Below are 13902 nucleotides of genomic sequence, written 5' to 3'. Positions count from 1 at the left end.
GAAGCAGCAAAATTCTGGGACAAGCACTTCACTAAAATTCAATCTCTGAACTTAATGGCTCTGTCAATCAAATTTTCTCTCATTTTCTGTATCTAAGATATAAGGAGTAATTTTTTAAAGTAAACTCTATGCCCAATGTGGGCCTTGAACCCATGACCCCAAGATCAAGAGTTGCATGCTCTATCTGAGCAATCAGGCACTGCAAACATGAATAATTTACTATTCATTCTTAAAAAGGAAGATTAAAAATACATGACTTGGAAATAACTCAAATGTATCTCAAATGGATAACTAATAAACTGTGATACGTTGATACTACGGAACGTTATTAAGCAATAAAAAGAAAACAAATTAGTGGGGCGCCTTGCTGGCTCAGTTGGTTGGGCATCGAACTCTTGAATTTTGTCTTGGAGTTGTGGAATAGGTTCCTAAGACAGACTCTACACTCAGCATAGAGTCAGCCTGGGACTCTCTCCCTTTCCCTTTGGCCCCACCCACATGTTCCCTCTCTAAAATAAATGAAAGTTTCTTAAAAAAGGAAAAAATCAGGGGTGCCTGGGCGGCTCAGTGATTGAGTGTCCGCCTTTAGCTCAGGTACTGATCCTGGGGTCCCGGGATCAAGTCCCAAATCAGGCTCCCAACAGGGAGCCTGCCTCTCTCTCTGAATCTCTCATGAATAAATAAAACCTTAAAAAAAAAGGAAAAAATTAGTGATATGTACAAAATGGGTGAATCTCTAATGTATTATTAATGTGACTCAATAGGTTACACGGTTCCATTTACATGATATACTGAATAGACAAAAATATAGCAAACAGGTCAGTGGCTCCCAGAGGCTGGCCTCGGGGACAGAAGGTGCACATGGAGACAAGAAAATGCTTACAAGTGAATGCAGAGGATTTTTAGAGTGGTTGACCTGTTTTATATCTTAATTGTGGTGGTGGTTATGTAACTATATGAATTTGTCAAACCTGCAAAACTATTCACTATAAAGGTCGAATCTAAAAAAAAGGGGGGGGGGGATTCCTGGGTGGCGCAGCGGTTTGGCGCCTGCCTTTGGCCCAGGGCGCGATCCTGGAGACCCAGGATCGAATCCCACATCGGGCTCCCGGTGCATGGAGCCTGCTTCTCCCTCTGCCTGTGTCTCTGCCTCTCTCTCTCTCTCTCTGTGTGACTATCATAAATAAATAAAAATTTAAAAAAAGATAGATACATTTATTCATTCATTCATACGTACATACATAGAGAGAGAGAGAGGGAGAGGCAGGCAAAGACAGACAGAGAGAGAAGCAGGCTCCACGCAGGGAGCCTGACGCGAGACTTGATTCTGGGTCTCCAGGATCACAACCCAGGCTGCAGGCGGCACTAAACCACTGCGCCACCGGGGCTGCCCTTAAACCTTAATAAAAGTATACACACACATATTTCAAGAATTCTCTATAAACTAAAATCATGTTTAGTATATACCTCTTTATCATCTTCAGATTTCCTATCATCCTCTTCTTCCTCTTCTTTTTCTGATTTCTCTAATTCCTTTTGTTCTTCTTTTTGCTCCTCTACTTTAAGCTGTTTTGTCAATCGGGCTATTAACTGGGATTTTAATCCTTTAGAACTAAGAGCTCGACTTTCTAATTCTTTCCGGAGATCATTTACCTAAATATAAAGAGCATAAAAACAGAGAAAAAGAAAATGAGATATTGAAATAGGTAACAAACTATGCAATTATCTTTTACCTGATCTTTAAAATGTTGGTGAAAAATATACTTGTATAGCTCAGAACATGTTTGTGAAAATGCAAACTGTCAGAATATTTTTGGGAAATAATTTGTAACATGTTTTAAGATGCTTAAAGAAAAGGTAATGCTCTCTGACACAGTACTTCTAATTTCTGGGAATTTACCCTAAAGAAATATTCCAAACACAGAGGGGGGAAAAAAAAACCCACAAAAAACCTTTTTGTATTCCTTTGTTAACAGTCCCTTCCTCAAAAACATGACGATTCTAAATATCCAATAAAAGAATAATACCACATCAACTAGATGGGAGGAATACAGAACAATTAAAATTAATTAATGGGGGGCACCTGGGTGGCTTAGTCAGTGGGGATCTGCCTTTGGCTCAGGCTGTGATCTCAGGTTTCTTTGTGAAGCCCTGTTTCAGACTCCCTGTTCAGCAGGGAATCTGCTTCTGGCACCTACCCCGTCCCCCACCTCCCACGTGTGAACCCACAGATGCTCTCTCTCGCTAATGAATAAAATCTTTAAAATAAAAATAAAAATTACACGGGAAACACCAACATTAATTCAAAAGGATGAAACTGCAACTGTTTTATACATAATCAGAAACCAGCCAACAAACCGTAAAACTTGTACCCCCCCCAAAAAATGGAAAAAAATATCAAAAATATAATAGTGGTTGTGTTTGAGTTTATAGGCCTGAGTAACTTTTATCTTCTATTTTTTACATATATACTAGTTTTTAAAATAAGCATGCAGGCAGCCCAGATGGCTCAGCAGTTTAGTGCCGCCTTCAGTCCAGGACATGATCCTGGAGACCTGGGATCGAGTCCCATGTCAGGCTCCCTGCGTGGAGCCTGCTTCTTTCTCCTTTTGCCTGTGTCTTTGCCTCTCTCTCTCTCTCTCTGCCTCTCATGAATTAAAAAAAAAAAAAGCACACATTATAATCAAAAGAAATACAAGTTTTAACATTAGAAACTGACTGGTAAAGCCATCAGTTTGATAAAAAGTCCTGGGATGCAGGTTTAATCTAATTACCTTGTATGTTCTGAATCCACAGTTCTCTATATGAAACCTGACGTTGATGACAACTTGAGGTAATACAAAAATAACATTTTTATGATAATACATTCTCTACTTAGCAACGTGGTTTAAACTAGTTTCATACAAAAGAAGAAAATGCTTTTTTGCTGTTAACAGATAACTTTTTTGCTGATAACAGAATGTGTTAAAATAGGCTGTAAAAGCATGAGCAACCAGCTTCTGATCTTCTGATATATGTAGAATGTACATATGCAGAATGTATGGATCTACATTCACATTATAAACTCAGAGATGAAGAAGTGTAGAATGATAATAGGTCCAAAGACATTGGGGAACAAAGAAAAACTAGTACAGGTTAACCAAAGAATTTCAAAAGAGGTTTTTAAATTATTTCCTTCCCAGTTCAGATGTGTATCGGTCTACTTTTTAAATTTTATTTTAAAAACTAGAATAATCTTGGTAATCTTTTTCCTGTTTCCTCCCTTTTCCTTGAATATAAATTACTTAAATGCAGAAATTCTGCCTTCTTGGTCAGTTCCCAAATCAAAAAGTGATGCTGCTCACACTATAGGCACTTGTATATTACATTTGACAGATCCTGGCTGCAGCGACTTATGAAGTCACCTTTTATTTAATCATTACACACACACAAATACAATATAGAATATTTATATAAAACCTGTAAACTTTATTTTTAATGGTTTTCTGTGATAAAACACTGATCTCATTCTCTATTCTTATCAGAGATTTCAAATTAAATACCATCAATTTCAAAGTTACCTTCATTGTCTTTGGATCAAGTTTAGACCAATGGGTAGGAGTGGAAATTTCTTTAGCTTCACCATCATCTTTCTCTTCTTCATCCTGATATACAAAGTTAAGAACATAATTACTATTCTGAAACCTTAATATAAAGTTAATTTATTTTTAAAAGTCTGTTGCTGATCTGTGCAAGGTCACAAATGTTTCAGATTGTCTTCTCCTAAAGTTATTATTTAGGCAAGTCCACGTACATACATTCTACCACTTTTAACTGATCACAAAGACACTCATCAGCCAATCAAAGCCAGATCTGTGAAACACAAAAGGGTGATAAATTACAACACAAAGGATATCAGGGATGCACAAACACTGCCGGTCTCCACTAACCACACAGTGTGTGATCTTGCCCCAATTTTCAAGCCACCCAAAGTTAAGACTGATTTAGTCAGACCTTTCAAATGTACCAAAGACGATGCCACATAGCCTGAAATGTCAAATCTCTCAGACTTGTGGTTGTCCAATTTCAAATATCCATGACTAGAACTGATGACCGTGAAAGAGAAAATTTTTAAAATTTTAGAAAATGGCAAAATGTTTAAAATGGCTTAATACTGAATCTTGCTCAACAACTGGTCCCAGATTCCAGCAACTAGACCTATGATAAAAACAAAATTCTGTGCAATTTAAGCACAACTTATTTTCCTTTGAGGTCTCAGCACTCTTAAAGTTAACAAACTAGACAGATTTTTTTTTTAAAGGAAAAGAAAATACAACTATACTGCTGAAAGCTGGATTACCAGTCGCTGTTACCAGTTATGTTCCTCCATGTGTGTTTGTTATGTAGTGTGTGGTGTGCATTTGTGCCTGTGTTCCTGTGCCTGTGAGAAGCGGAAATAGAAAAAGGGATTAGCGTTCAGTGCCTGTTCTCCATCAGCCTCCTTGCGTTCACCCTGAAGCTTCTCGACCAGCTGCTGCTTGTATCCTCGGGAGAGGGTTTCCCACTCTGAGCGGGTGGGAAGGCAATGCCAAACATCCGGGAAAAATAAAACCACTGTCTCCACATGAGCTGGAACTGTACGCCCCTTGTGGGTCTCCTCAGGGCGATGGTAGCGAATCTCTGCAAAACGGTACCTGTTGCAAGGGAAGAAGCATGTTGGAAAAAAAATTCTAAAATACATTTTAAAGACCCTAGTTCACTTGTAGCACATCAAGTAAAGAAATTTTGCTGCAAGAACTTGAGGTTGGTCTAAAGAAAAAAAAATTATAGAAGCCATAGTTCCTCTTTTGGTACATTTGTACAATATTTTATGGTTAAAAGAATATGTTTCCCAAAGCATTTTAAGTTTGATTATAGAGCTACCCATATTTTAGAGAATACCTGAAGAAGCTGGATAGCTGTTCAGATTTCATGAGCTAAAAAAAGAATATTCTCAATTAAGTCACAAGAAATATACTAAAATACAAAAGACAAATAAGCCTCAAGAGAAAATATGGCTGAACAAAAATAATCAGCAACTACATCATTTTATAACAAAAGAATTATAATGAAATGAAGTTCTCTCTCTTGACGATCTTCTCCAGCTATGCATGAAATGAAAAATATTTTCAACATACATCCAACTTCCGAAGTAAAGCATAACAAAACATTTAAATAATTTTCAGTTTATTTTGATTAGTTCTTAATTCTTTTACCCCCCAAACATTTTTGGCACCAAATAAACTTTTGCTACAAATGGGGATTTTCCTTTGAGATTACCTGCATGATCAAGGTTGCTAAAATAAGGGGAAAGGGGAGGCTGACAGATAAGAACATCTATATAAACTAAGAAAAAAACGTTTCTAATCAGGAAATGAATTAGTACTTACCATTGTGTGCATACACTTAGATCAATGCCTGTCAGAGCCTTACAACAACGAATAGCAGTCTTAATCAACACAGAGGGATCTTTTTCTGGGTCTGGTCCATCCAACGAAGGAGACCAGTGGCCTCCAATGGCCATGGCTTCATCCTTGCCTTTCATGCCCACTAAAAACTAATTCAAAACAAAAAATCATTTACATATATAACGCAACTTGTCAAATTACAAATAAGATACTTGAAAAGGAAAGGTACAAACCTTTCCAATATCATTTTTACTACCTCTGGTATCTGTGAGTCAAGGAAGAGTTCAGTTCATCGTGTTCCACACTGCATTTCAGCAATGGAATAGGATTTATACATCATAACTCATCCTTCTAAAATATTTCTTCAGATAAAGAATTCTTTAAAGAAACAAGCTATAATTCACACTTTAAGAGAATCCAAAGATACACTAATAAATCCATTACCACTAAGATTTTACTGTGCTACAAATAGAACACCAAAATGACAGCTGAACACTAGTGAAATACAAATAAGATATACCCACGATCTGCAATGAAAAAGAATCTACATTATTAAATTCTGAGTGCCTTAACAGTAGAAAAATTAGTTATTAATTAGTAAGTTAAAATGTATTTTTAATTTTACACACACACACACACAACTAAGCAAAGCAAATATACGCCTGAAGTTAAAATAAACGTTTCACTTTACCTTAACAAGTCTAGCAGGATGTTGAAATCCATCTCGAAGTTCTTGTGGGTCTTCAGCAAGAGCACATGACTTATGATACAAATCTTCCATACTAGGACTAGCCATCAGCATTACCTATTATAGTCAAATAATTCAATCCTGTCAAAAGTCTAAAGTAATGTAAAAAAATGAGAAGCACTACTAATTATCCTTACATATTAGATATCCAAAATTTTTTTATAAAAATGGAAAGTAAAACGCTACAGCAGAAATGGTATTAGATACTTCATATTAATGATAAAAGTTTTGTCAAGAAATGTTTCTTGATCAATGCTCTATAATAGCCAAAAACGATCCAACCATAAGCAATATACTGAATGTTACCCTGAAGACTAACATATATAAGGTATTCACCAACATCACATTTTATCTGAAGGTACCAGAAGTCACAGAACAGTCCAAAAAGCTCAGTAAAATCAACTTCATCTTCATGTTTTGAGTTTCAAAATGTTAAAGCAATAACCATAAATTTTACAGCTTAAGAGGCAAGACACGCTCTATGAGTAACTGCTCAGAAATTTTAGCTGTATTATCACAGAATACAAACCTTTGCACTGTATAAATGGTCAGCATCTGGTGGATCAAGAATGGCCATATTTTTTTCTAAGGACTCTACTTCTCTGTGCATTACATAGAAATTGCAGTAATTTCCCAGCTGAAATGGTCTTGACAAAGGGAAAGCATCCACCCATGTAAACTGAGCATCAAAAAAGTCACTAGGTATATATAAATTCTGATAACGGCGCCTTAGTTCCATCATGTCACAACTAGGACTGAAAAACAGACATAAGTAGTGAATAAATAGCCTTAATATCAAAGATTATACAAACATTCACTCCATTCTGCATCGAAATATATAATCTGACATGGTTAAAAGCCAGCTGAAAATGGTCAGAGTCAATTATTAATGAGCTACAGATTTGCAAAGAGCCATAGGAAACCTTATTTTCACAAATTGTCTAGTTACAGCTTTAAATAAATAACTGGTACCTAAGTGTTACCTTCATTTCTTTCCTCTTTGTGTGTAGCTTAAAATTCATTAGAGACCTGCTGAAATAACTTCAATACCAGCTCCAGAGAAGATAGGAACAAAAAGCAGTTCTACCTCAGTTGAAACTATGCATTTTTTTTAGAAAATTATAATTCATACAGAATGGATAAAAATAAGGGACAAGAATGGTACCAAATGATGAGTATCCTCAATCAGGTTAATACAATGTGGAAAAAAAAAACTTTATAGTAATATCCTAGATCAAATATATTCAAAATTAAGTGCAAAAATCCACATGAAAGCTAAATCCAAATGTATTTTGGATTATCTAGCACCCCTCTACTTCTATCTCTCTGTTAATGAAGAAGATCCAGACCTGATTGTTTATTATGTAAAGAGGGTAAGTTTCATGCCTTTTAAATCTGGCATACTGATTTTTTTTTTAATAATTTTTATTTATTTATGATAGTCACAGAGAGAGAGAGAGAGAGAGAGGCAGAGACACAGGCAGAGGGAGAAGCAGGTTCCATGCACCAGGAGCCCGATGTGGGATTCGATCCTGGGTCTCCAGGATCGTGCCCTAGGCCAAAGGCAGGCGCCAAACCGCTGCGCTACCTAGGGATCCCTGATTTTTTTTTAAAGGATGATTTCCTTTTTGCTAAGAAGCAGGGCTTTTAAAGGAAAGGAACTCAAAGGTAAATCAATCTGGTAAAAGAACAAAGGATTTCTATTAAAAGTATAACAAAAAGGGGAAAACAATTTGTAAGATGAAAAGATAAATACATTATCTTTTTTATTACCTTCTTTCTTCAATTGTGTTTTTTTAAAGACAAGGGTATAAAATATGACTTAATATATTTGTAGGGGTATCTTTTTATTTGAAGCCTAAAAATAACAAATGTATAACAATAAACTTGTTAGGTACATTTGTAATAAGGTAAGATTCTGCTGTTAAAAAAAAGAAAATGTGTAAAGTAGGTATTAGAGGTTTGTGTTTTTTAAGTGTTGCAAACAAAGTGTAACAGTTTCTTAGTTTTCCATCACTAGTTGTGTTTTACCAGTATTTCCATCATTAGTTGTGTTTTACCAGTATTAAAACTACAATAAAACAATGTACAAATGAGTCATTTCTTGGCATACAGTCTTTTTTAACCACATTACGATAAAACAATCTTGATTTCCACAACTATCAATGAGAAAAGGTATTGATATTTTAAAATGATTTTTTTTGTAATGGGTTGATTTGATATTCTAGGAATTTATTTTGAAGTGATGAAATGAAACTGAAGGTCTAATTTGGAAGAAGATAGATAACTATTGAATTTATATCCTATCCATGACAATTCTCCCCAAAAGTAGCATTCCATACTGGAACAGTCTAGAGCAAAGATGCTCTCTCTATTCAATATGTTTGGGACTAGAGAAGTGTTTTTGGCTCTAATAAGTTACTCTGATATATGTAGCCTAAATATTTTAAAAATACAAGTAAACAGGAATAACAAGAAAAATATAAATTTGACCACACGACTAAATGACCATTAACTGTAACAATTAAGCAAAGTTACTAAGCAAGATTTTTTTTTGGCACTGAGTAGCTTAAGTAAATTACAGTGTTTTACCCAACTTACAAATGAATACACAGAAATTTAAATTTTTGATAGGTATTTTGAGTATTAATTACACTATTCTTTGTTGAAACACACTAATATTTCCTCAGGAGACTGAAGTGCATATAGTTATTTGTTCCCATGCTAAAGACCTTTAAACACTGCTTTTAATGATTCTTTTTTTTTTTTTAATGATTCATTTTTATTTTACTATTTGTTTTCTCTATTAATTTATCTCTTCACAACTGCCACTCCCAGGGCCTTTAAATAATTCTTCCTTTCCCTTAAGACTAAATTAGTCATTTTATCAATTTGCCATTTTATGAATTACAACTTTCAAGTTATTACCTGGCCATGACATCTCACCACCACCGTTAATTATGGAGTATCTACAACTGCTAAGATTGGATAAAGTGCTCTCTATATATGAATTCAATTTAACCTTAATAATTCACCTAGTTGATAAAATTCCGATTTTACAGGTTAAAGTAAGAAACTCTTAATAACTTGTCCATTACCTCTGACTCCAAAGGCTGAAAAATGTATTTACGCACATGTATTTATGTTCTATGTCTGTGACAGCATATGTAGGTCTATGTTGCTATCATGGTACAGTGTCACAACTAACTTTAAATAATTGGTCCATTTCATCATACACAATGGACTACCCATGGATTTAATAAAGTTATCAATAAATCTGGACCTTAAATGACTAACTTTAAGAAACAAATTAAAACAAGTTCATTACAGAGCAGCTGTCTTTTTTAATAGCTGTTATCTTTAATGAATATATGAAAATAATACACCCTTGCAAAAGACTCAATTCCTACTTCAAACTGCATTTCTGCCCTATGTAAACTAAAGATCACGAATGAAAGTTCTAAGAAAAATATCTCCATATATCCTACTAAATTAGACAAAATTACAGAGTTGGAAACTCAATAAAAACAATGAGGGAAAAGAACTTACCAATCTAAGGAAAATTTTGAAAACTGAACTGTGTAACGTGGAACAACACGTCGAACTCTCCGAGGTGATCGTTCTCTCTCTCTTCGAGGAGATCTCTCCCGGGAACGCTTTCTTTGAGGAGATCTTTCTCTGGATCTACGTCTTTCTCTCTCCCTTTCACGACTTAAAACAAAATTTTCTAAAATTACTAATATTGCCAGCATTACTGAAGAGTTATTTGATAAAATAAATATAATAGATAATATAAGCAAGATTCTCTAATATAGTTTAACAACTTCTAAAAATAGTACAATATGTGATACACAAACTCCCCCCATAACCATTTTGAAACATACAATTCGTGGCATTAAGTGCATTCACAATGTGCAACCATCACCACCATCAAAAGTATACTTTAAAAATACCTTCGGTCATCTTTTCTGTTAGGCACCTGATCCCCTCTATCATTCCTTCCTGAAAATCTGGATGGTGGATCTAATCTTCGTGCTGGTTGTGGCTGTGAAACTATACGGACAGGAGGCTGCAATAAACCAGCTTTAAAAGACAGAGAAAAAAATATTTTAGCTCAACTAAAAACATTACCTAGTTGAGTTTTACAACTAGAAAACTAGCTAGTATCTTAAGCTTTGTGGCCAGGTAGCAGACATCACTTGTATATTTGTATTTATTTTTTACAATCATTGAAAAATGCAAAAGCCATTTGGAGCTCAGGCGTCATGTAAACCAGCCATGGACCAAATCAAAGGGCTATAGTTTGAAATCCTTGATCCATAAACAATAAACCAAAGATTGCTGTACAATGAGGTATTCACAGGCTGCCAAACTATCATCCAAAGATTACCTATACATAAAGAATTCCTTATAATGGAGAGATCTCTACTCTGACCTAGTAATCACATTTAGCATCAATTAATGGAAGAAGTTGACATATACCTCCTAGTATCATGCAATAAAATTACAAAACATCACCTATAATGTGTTCTACCCAAAGCCTTTTTTTTTTTTTTTTTTTTTTTTTTTAAAGAGAGAGTGCACAAGTGAGTTATGGGTAGGGACAGAAGGTGAGGAGAAGAAAATCTTAAGCAGGTTCCTGAAGATACATGCCCCAGAGAAATCCAGGCACATTGCCCCTAAACAAATACGCAAGGACATTTATTGCTGCATCTTCTGAAACCAAAAAACTAGAAACAATCCTAATGTTTACCAGAGAACAGAATTGTAAATAAACTGTACAATATTCATACATATAATATTATCTAATAATGAAAATGAAGAATGAGCCAGATAGAAAAAATAGTATGAAAAACTTTTAGAACATAATGTTGAAAAAATTAAGTCCTACACAACTGTTTATATAAATGGAATCACACTATGTAAAATTCAAAGAGAGACAAATCTAAACTGTATTATGAGGATGCATATTTAGAGAGTAAAGCTATTATAAAAGTAAACTAGCAAAACTGTATTTTTTTACCCAAGTATTGATTAGATAGGTGTTTAGTAACTCATTACACTGTAATCTTTTTAATAATTTTGTTTTAAGTATGCAATTATTTTAATATAAGAGAAAATGCCACAAGTTAACATTTTTAAAAGTACTAATTAGGGGTGCCTGGGTGGCTCAGCCAGTTAAACATCTGACGCTTGATCTCAGCTCAGGTCAAGATCTCATAGTCATGACCCCCTCCATAGGGCTACACATTCAGTGGAGTCTGCTTGAGGTTCTTCCTCTCCTCTCCCTTTCCCTCTACCCTTCTCCCTATTCCTGTGCTAAGATAGATAAATTTTAAAACAAAAACTAGAAACAACTAATTAAGAATGCTGCTGTTAAGCCAAGGCTATCCTGTTAATGTTATTTCAATAAAAGTGTCCATAGTTTCAAATAATTTGCAAAGGAAAATGTAAAATACAGTTCATTTATGTCGTGCACTATAATTCCACAAATAATTTAAAGTTCTATTACCAGACAATATATATGTGAAATACCTGAGGTGGCCCAGTCGGTTATGTGAGCAACTCTATTATAGACTTTTGCTCAGGTCATGATCTCAGGATCCTGAAATCAAGCCCCAGCCAAATTGGGCTCACTGCTCAGTGGGATGTCTGTTGAAGATACTCTCTCCCCCTCTCTGCCACTCCCCCCACCCTCAAATTAAAAAATAAATAAATGAATAAAATGTTATATTTATATGACATTTTCTTCCATTACAGGTAAGATACCTAAAAGGACTTGGGATTAACAGTTCTGATTTTTAAGTTCACAAAGAGCATGTCTTTATAGAAGAGCAATAATATAAAAATACTTCCAAATAGCTACAGAAGTAAAAGTGGTATACACAAGATAGTTAAACTTCCTTTCAAGTATTCTGGAAATCCCTGCCCTTTATAATTAAAAGCATATTCTCCTTATTTTTAATAACTACACAGCTGTAAAAGTTATGTGTTAATCTGGAACAGGAAAGACACATTGTAAGTAATACCTTTTTGCTGTGGCTGCTGTAATAAAGGCTGCGGCTGAGTCTGCAATAATGGTGTAATAGAAGCTGCTGAGATCTGGGCCTGCAGCAGGGACTGGGGCTGGGGCTGAGCTTGAACACCAAATGTTGTCTGTGGAGCAATTGGCTGAAGTACAGCAGGAGGAGTCTTCAGTAAGGGTTGAGTTTGGGATTGATTCTTAACAAAAACAAAAACCAACCAAACAAAAATAAAATTAAATAGGAAGAAAACACTTTGAAAATTAGAGGACTGAATCACCACATTTCTATAACACCTAACTCAGTATTTTATATACCTGATTTGGTAGCGTTTGAATTCTTTGTGCATTCCATTTAAAAGGCATATTGGGATTATATGTAGCTTCAACCAATACTCTGTCACCCACTTGAGGGGTTTTCCCTTTGACAGCACTGGAAAAAAAGTTAAGTTAAATATACATATAATTAAGAGATTACTCAAAAAAAAAAAAAAACCCCACTTATATTTGTATTTTATCTAATGTAAACTATCTGAAAAGGAAATCTAAAAAGCCCCTTTAAAAAGTAGATATACCTCCTAGACTTCTTTAAAACTCACGTTTCACCCTCTCTAAAAAGTACAGGGTTTGAAGTGGAAGAAATAACTTTGCACCCCATATTCTACCAATATTGTGTCCGTCCTTCTTCAGTACTTTCTAACTTTAATAATCCAAGTGTAAGATTGATTTCCTTTGGGCTGTGGAGTGATAGGAGAAATGAAGATGGAAAACAGGAGACCCATTTTTAGAAAAATCTCATAATAATTAAATTTCCCAAAATGAAGTACTTCTAAGGCAGTTCATTAGGAATATAGTTGAAACATCCAAGGAAAATCTTTTTATGCAACCACCATTACAGTAACAAAATACTATTCTGAATGTTTGTCATTAATCATTCAATCCTACTCATTATTTTTTCAAATAAAAATGCTTTTTTAGTATATAGTGTCGTTAGATATGTCAAACAGAAGATTAAATTTTAAAAGGCACAGAACTATTTCAATCTCTAATCTGTCTGCCCATAAAGAGTTGGAAAAATTAACTCACTCCTATGAAACATGTATAAAGAATTCACCATAATTACTTTATTCAGTAACCAGAAGATATCTTCACTCATATTCTCCATCAAAAAAGGTTAGATAGAAATTAATACTAGATGATTAAAACAAAAAATTATACCAAAAACACAATCCTATGCCACAATTAGGCCTCATCAATACATTTCATGCTAAATACAGGCAGCATTTGCCAACACCTAATTAAGTTACCTAAGCTGAAAGAACACATCTTCATCCACAAATCCAAACGTATCATGTAGTTTTGTAACTACGCCTGTAAAAACACGCTGTTTCTGAGGTTGGGTTTGTTGCTGACTGGATCTTGGTGTGGGATATGATACAGTTATCTGTGCTGCAGGCTGAGGAGTAGACAGGCTAAGGCTTGTAGGCAGTGCAACCGCTGGCTACAAAACAAAATCAAGATCAACTTAAGCTAGTGATTTGATAGACTCTAGAAATTAAAAAATGACTGCTCTAACTCAAAATGCTAAAAATAACTTTTTTTAAAAGATTTTATTTATTTATTCATGATAGTCACAGAGAGAGAGAGAGAGAGAGAGGGGCAGAGACACAGGCAGAGGGAGAAGCAGGCTCCATGCAGTGAGCCCG

General features: G+C 34.9%; 1 protein-coding gene and 1 non-coding gene across 9 annotated transcripts in view; both read right to left on the bottom strand.

Annotated features, from left to right (window-relative positions):
* Window positions 1–13902, bottom strand: part of CCAR1 (cell division cycle and apoptosis regulator 1) — a 61492-nt gene that overhangs the window by 20005 nt on the left and 27585 nt on the right. For all 8 annotated transcript variants that reach the window (XM_049109017.1, XM_049109014.1, XM_049109020.1 and 5 more), the window contains 11 exons: window positions 13504–13697; window positions 12515–12629; window positions 12204–12396; window positions 10128–10257; window positions 9724–9885; window positions 6704–6929; window positions 6118–6231; window positions 5409–5575; window positions 4463–4673; window positions 3561–3644; window positions 1468–1653 (listed from right to left, as the gene is read on the bottom strand). In XM_049109017.1, coding sequence (XP_048964974.1) covers window positions 1468–1653; window positions 3561–3644; window positions 4463–4673; window positions 5409–5575; window positions 6118–6231; window positions 6704–6929; window positions 9724–9885; window positions 10128–10257; window positions 12204–12396; window positions 12515–12629; window positions 13504–13697 — 1782 coding nt within the window. The remainder of the gene's footprint in view (window positions 1–1467; window positions 1654–3560; window positions 3645–4462; window positions 4674–5408; window positions 5576–6117; window positions 6232–6703; window positions 6930–9723; window positions 9886–10127; window positions 10258–12203; window positions 12397–12514; window positions 12630–13503; window positions 13698–13902) is intronic.
* On the bottom strand, window positions 5707–5771 carry LOC112652048 (small nucleolar RNA SNORD98). The gene has a single exon (XR_003131215.1). It is a non-coding gene; the product is annotated as a small nucleolar RNA SNORD98 (small nucleolar RNA).

The sequence above is a fragment of the Canis lupus genome, chromosome 4, assembly GCF_003254725.2.
Source record: "Canis lupus dingo isolate Sandy chromosome 4, ASM325472v2, whole genome shotgun sequence".
In the NCBI taxonomy this organism is placed as follows: domain Eukaryota; kingdom Metazoa; phylum Chordata; class Mammalia; order Carnivora; family Canidae; genus Canis; species Canis lupus.
The sequence above is the reverse complement of the archived record's forward strand: the minus strand, read 5'-3'. Positions and strand labels throughout refer to the sequence as shown.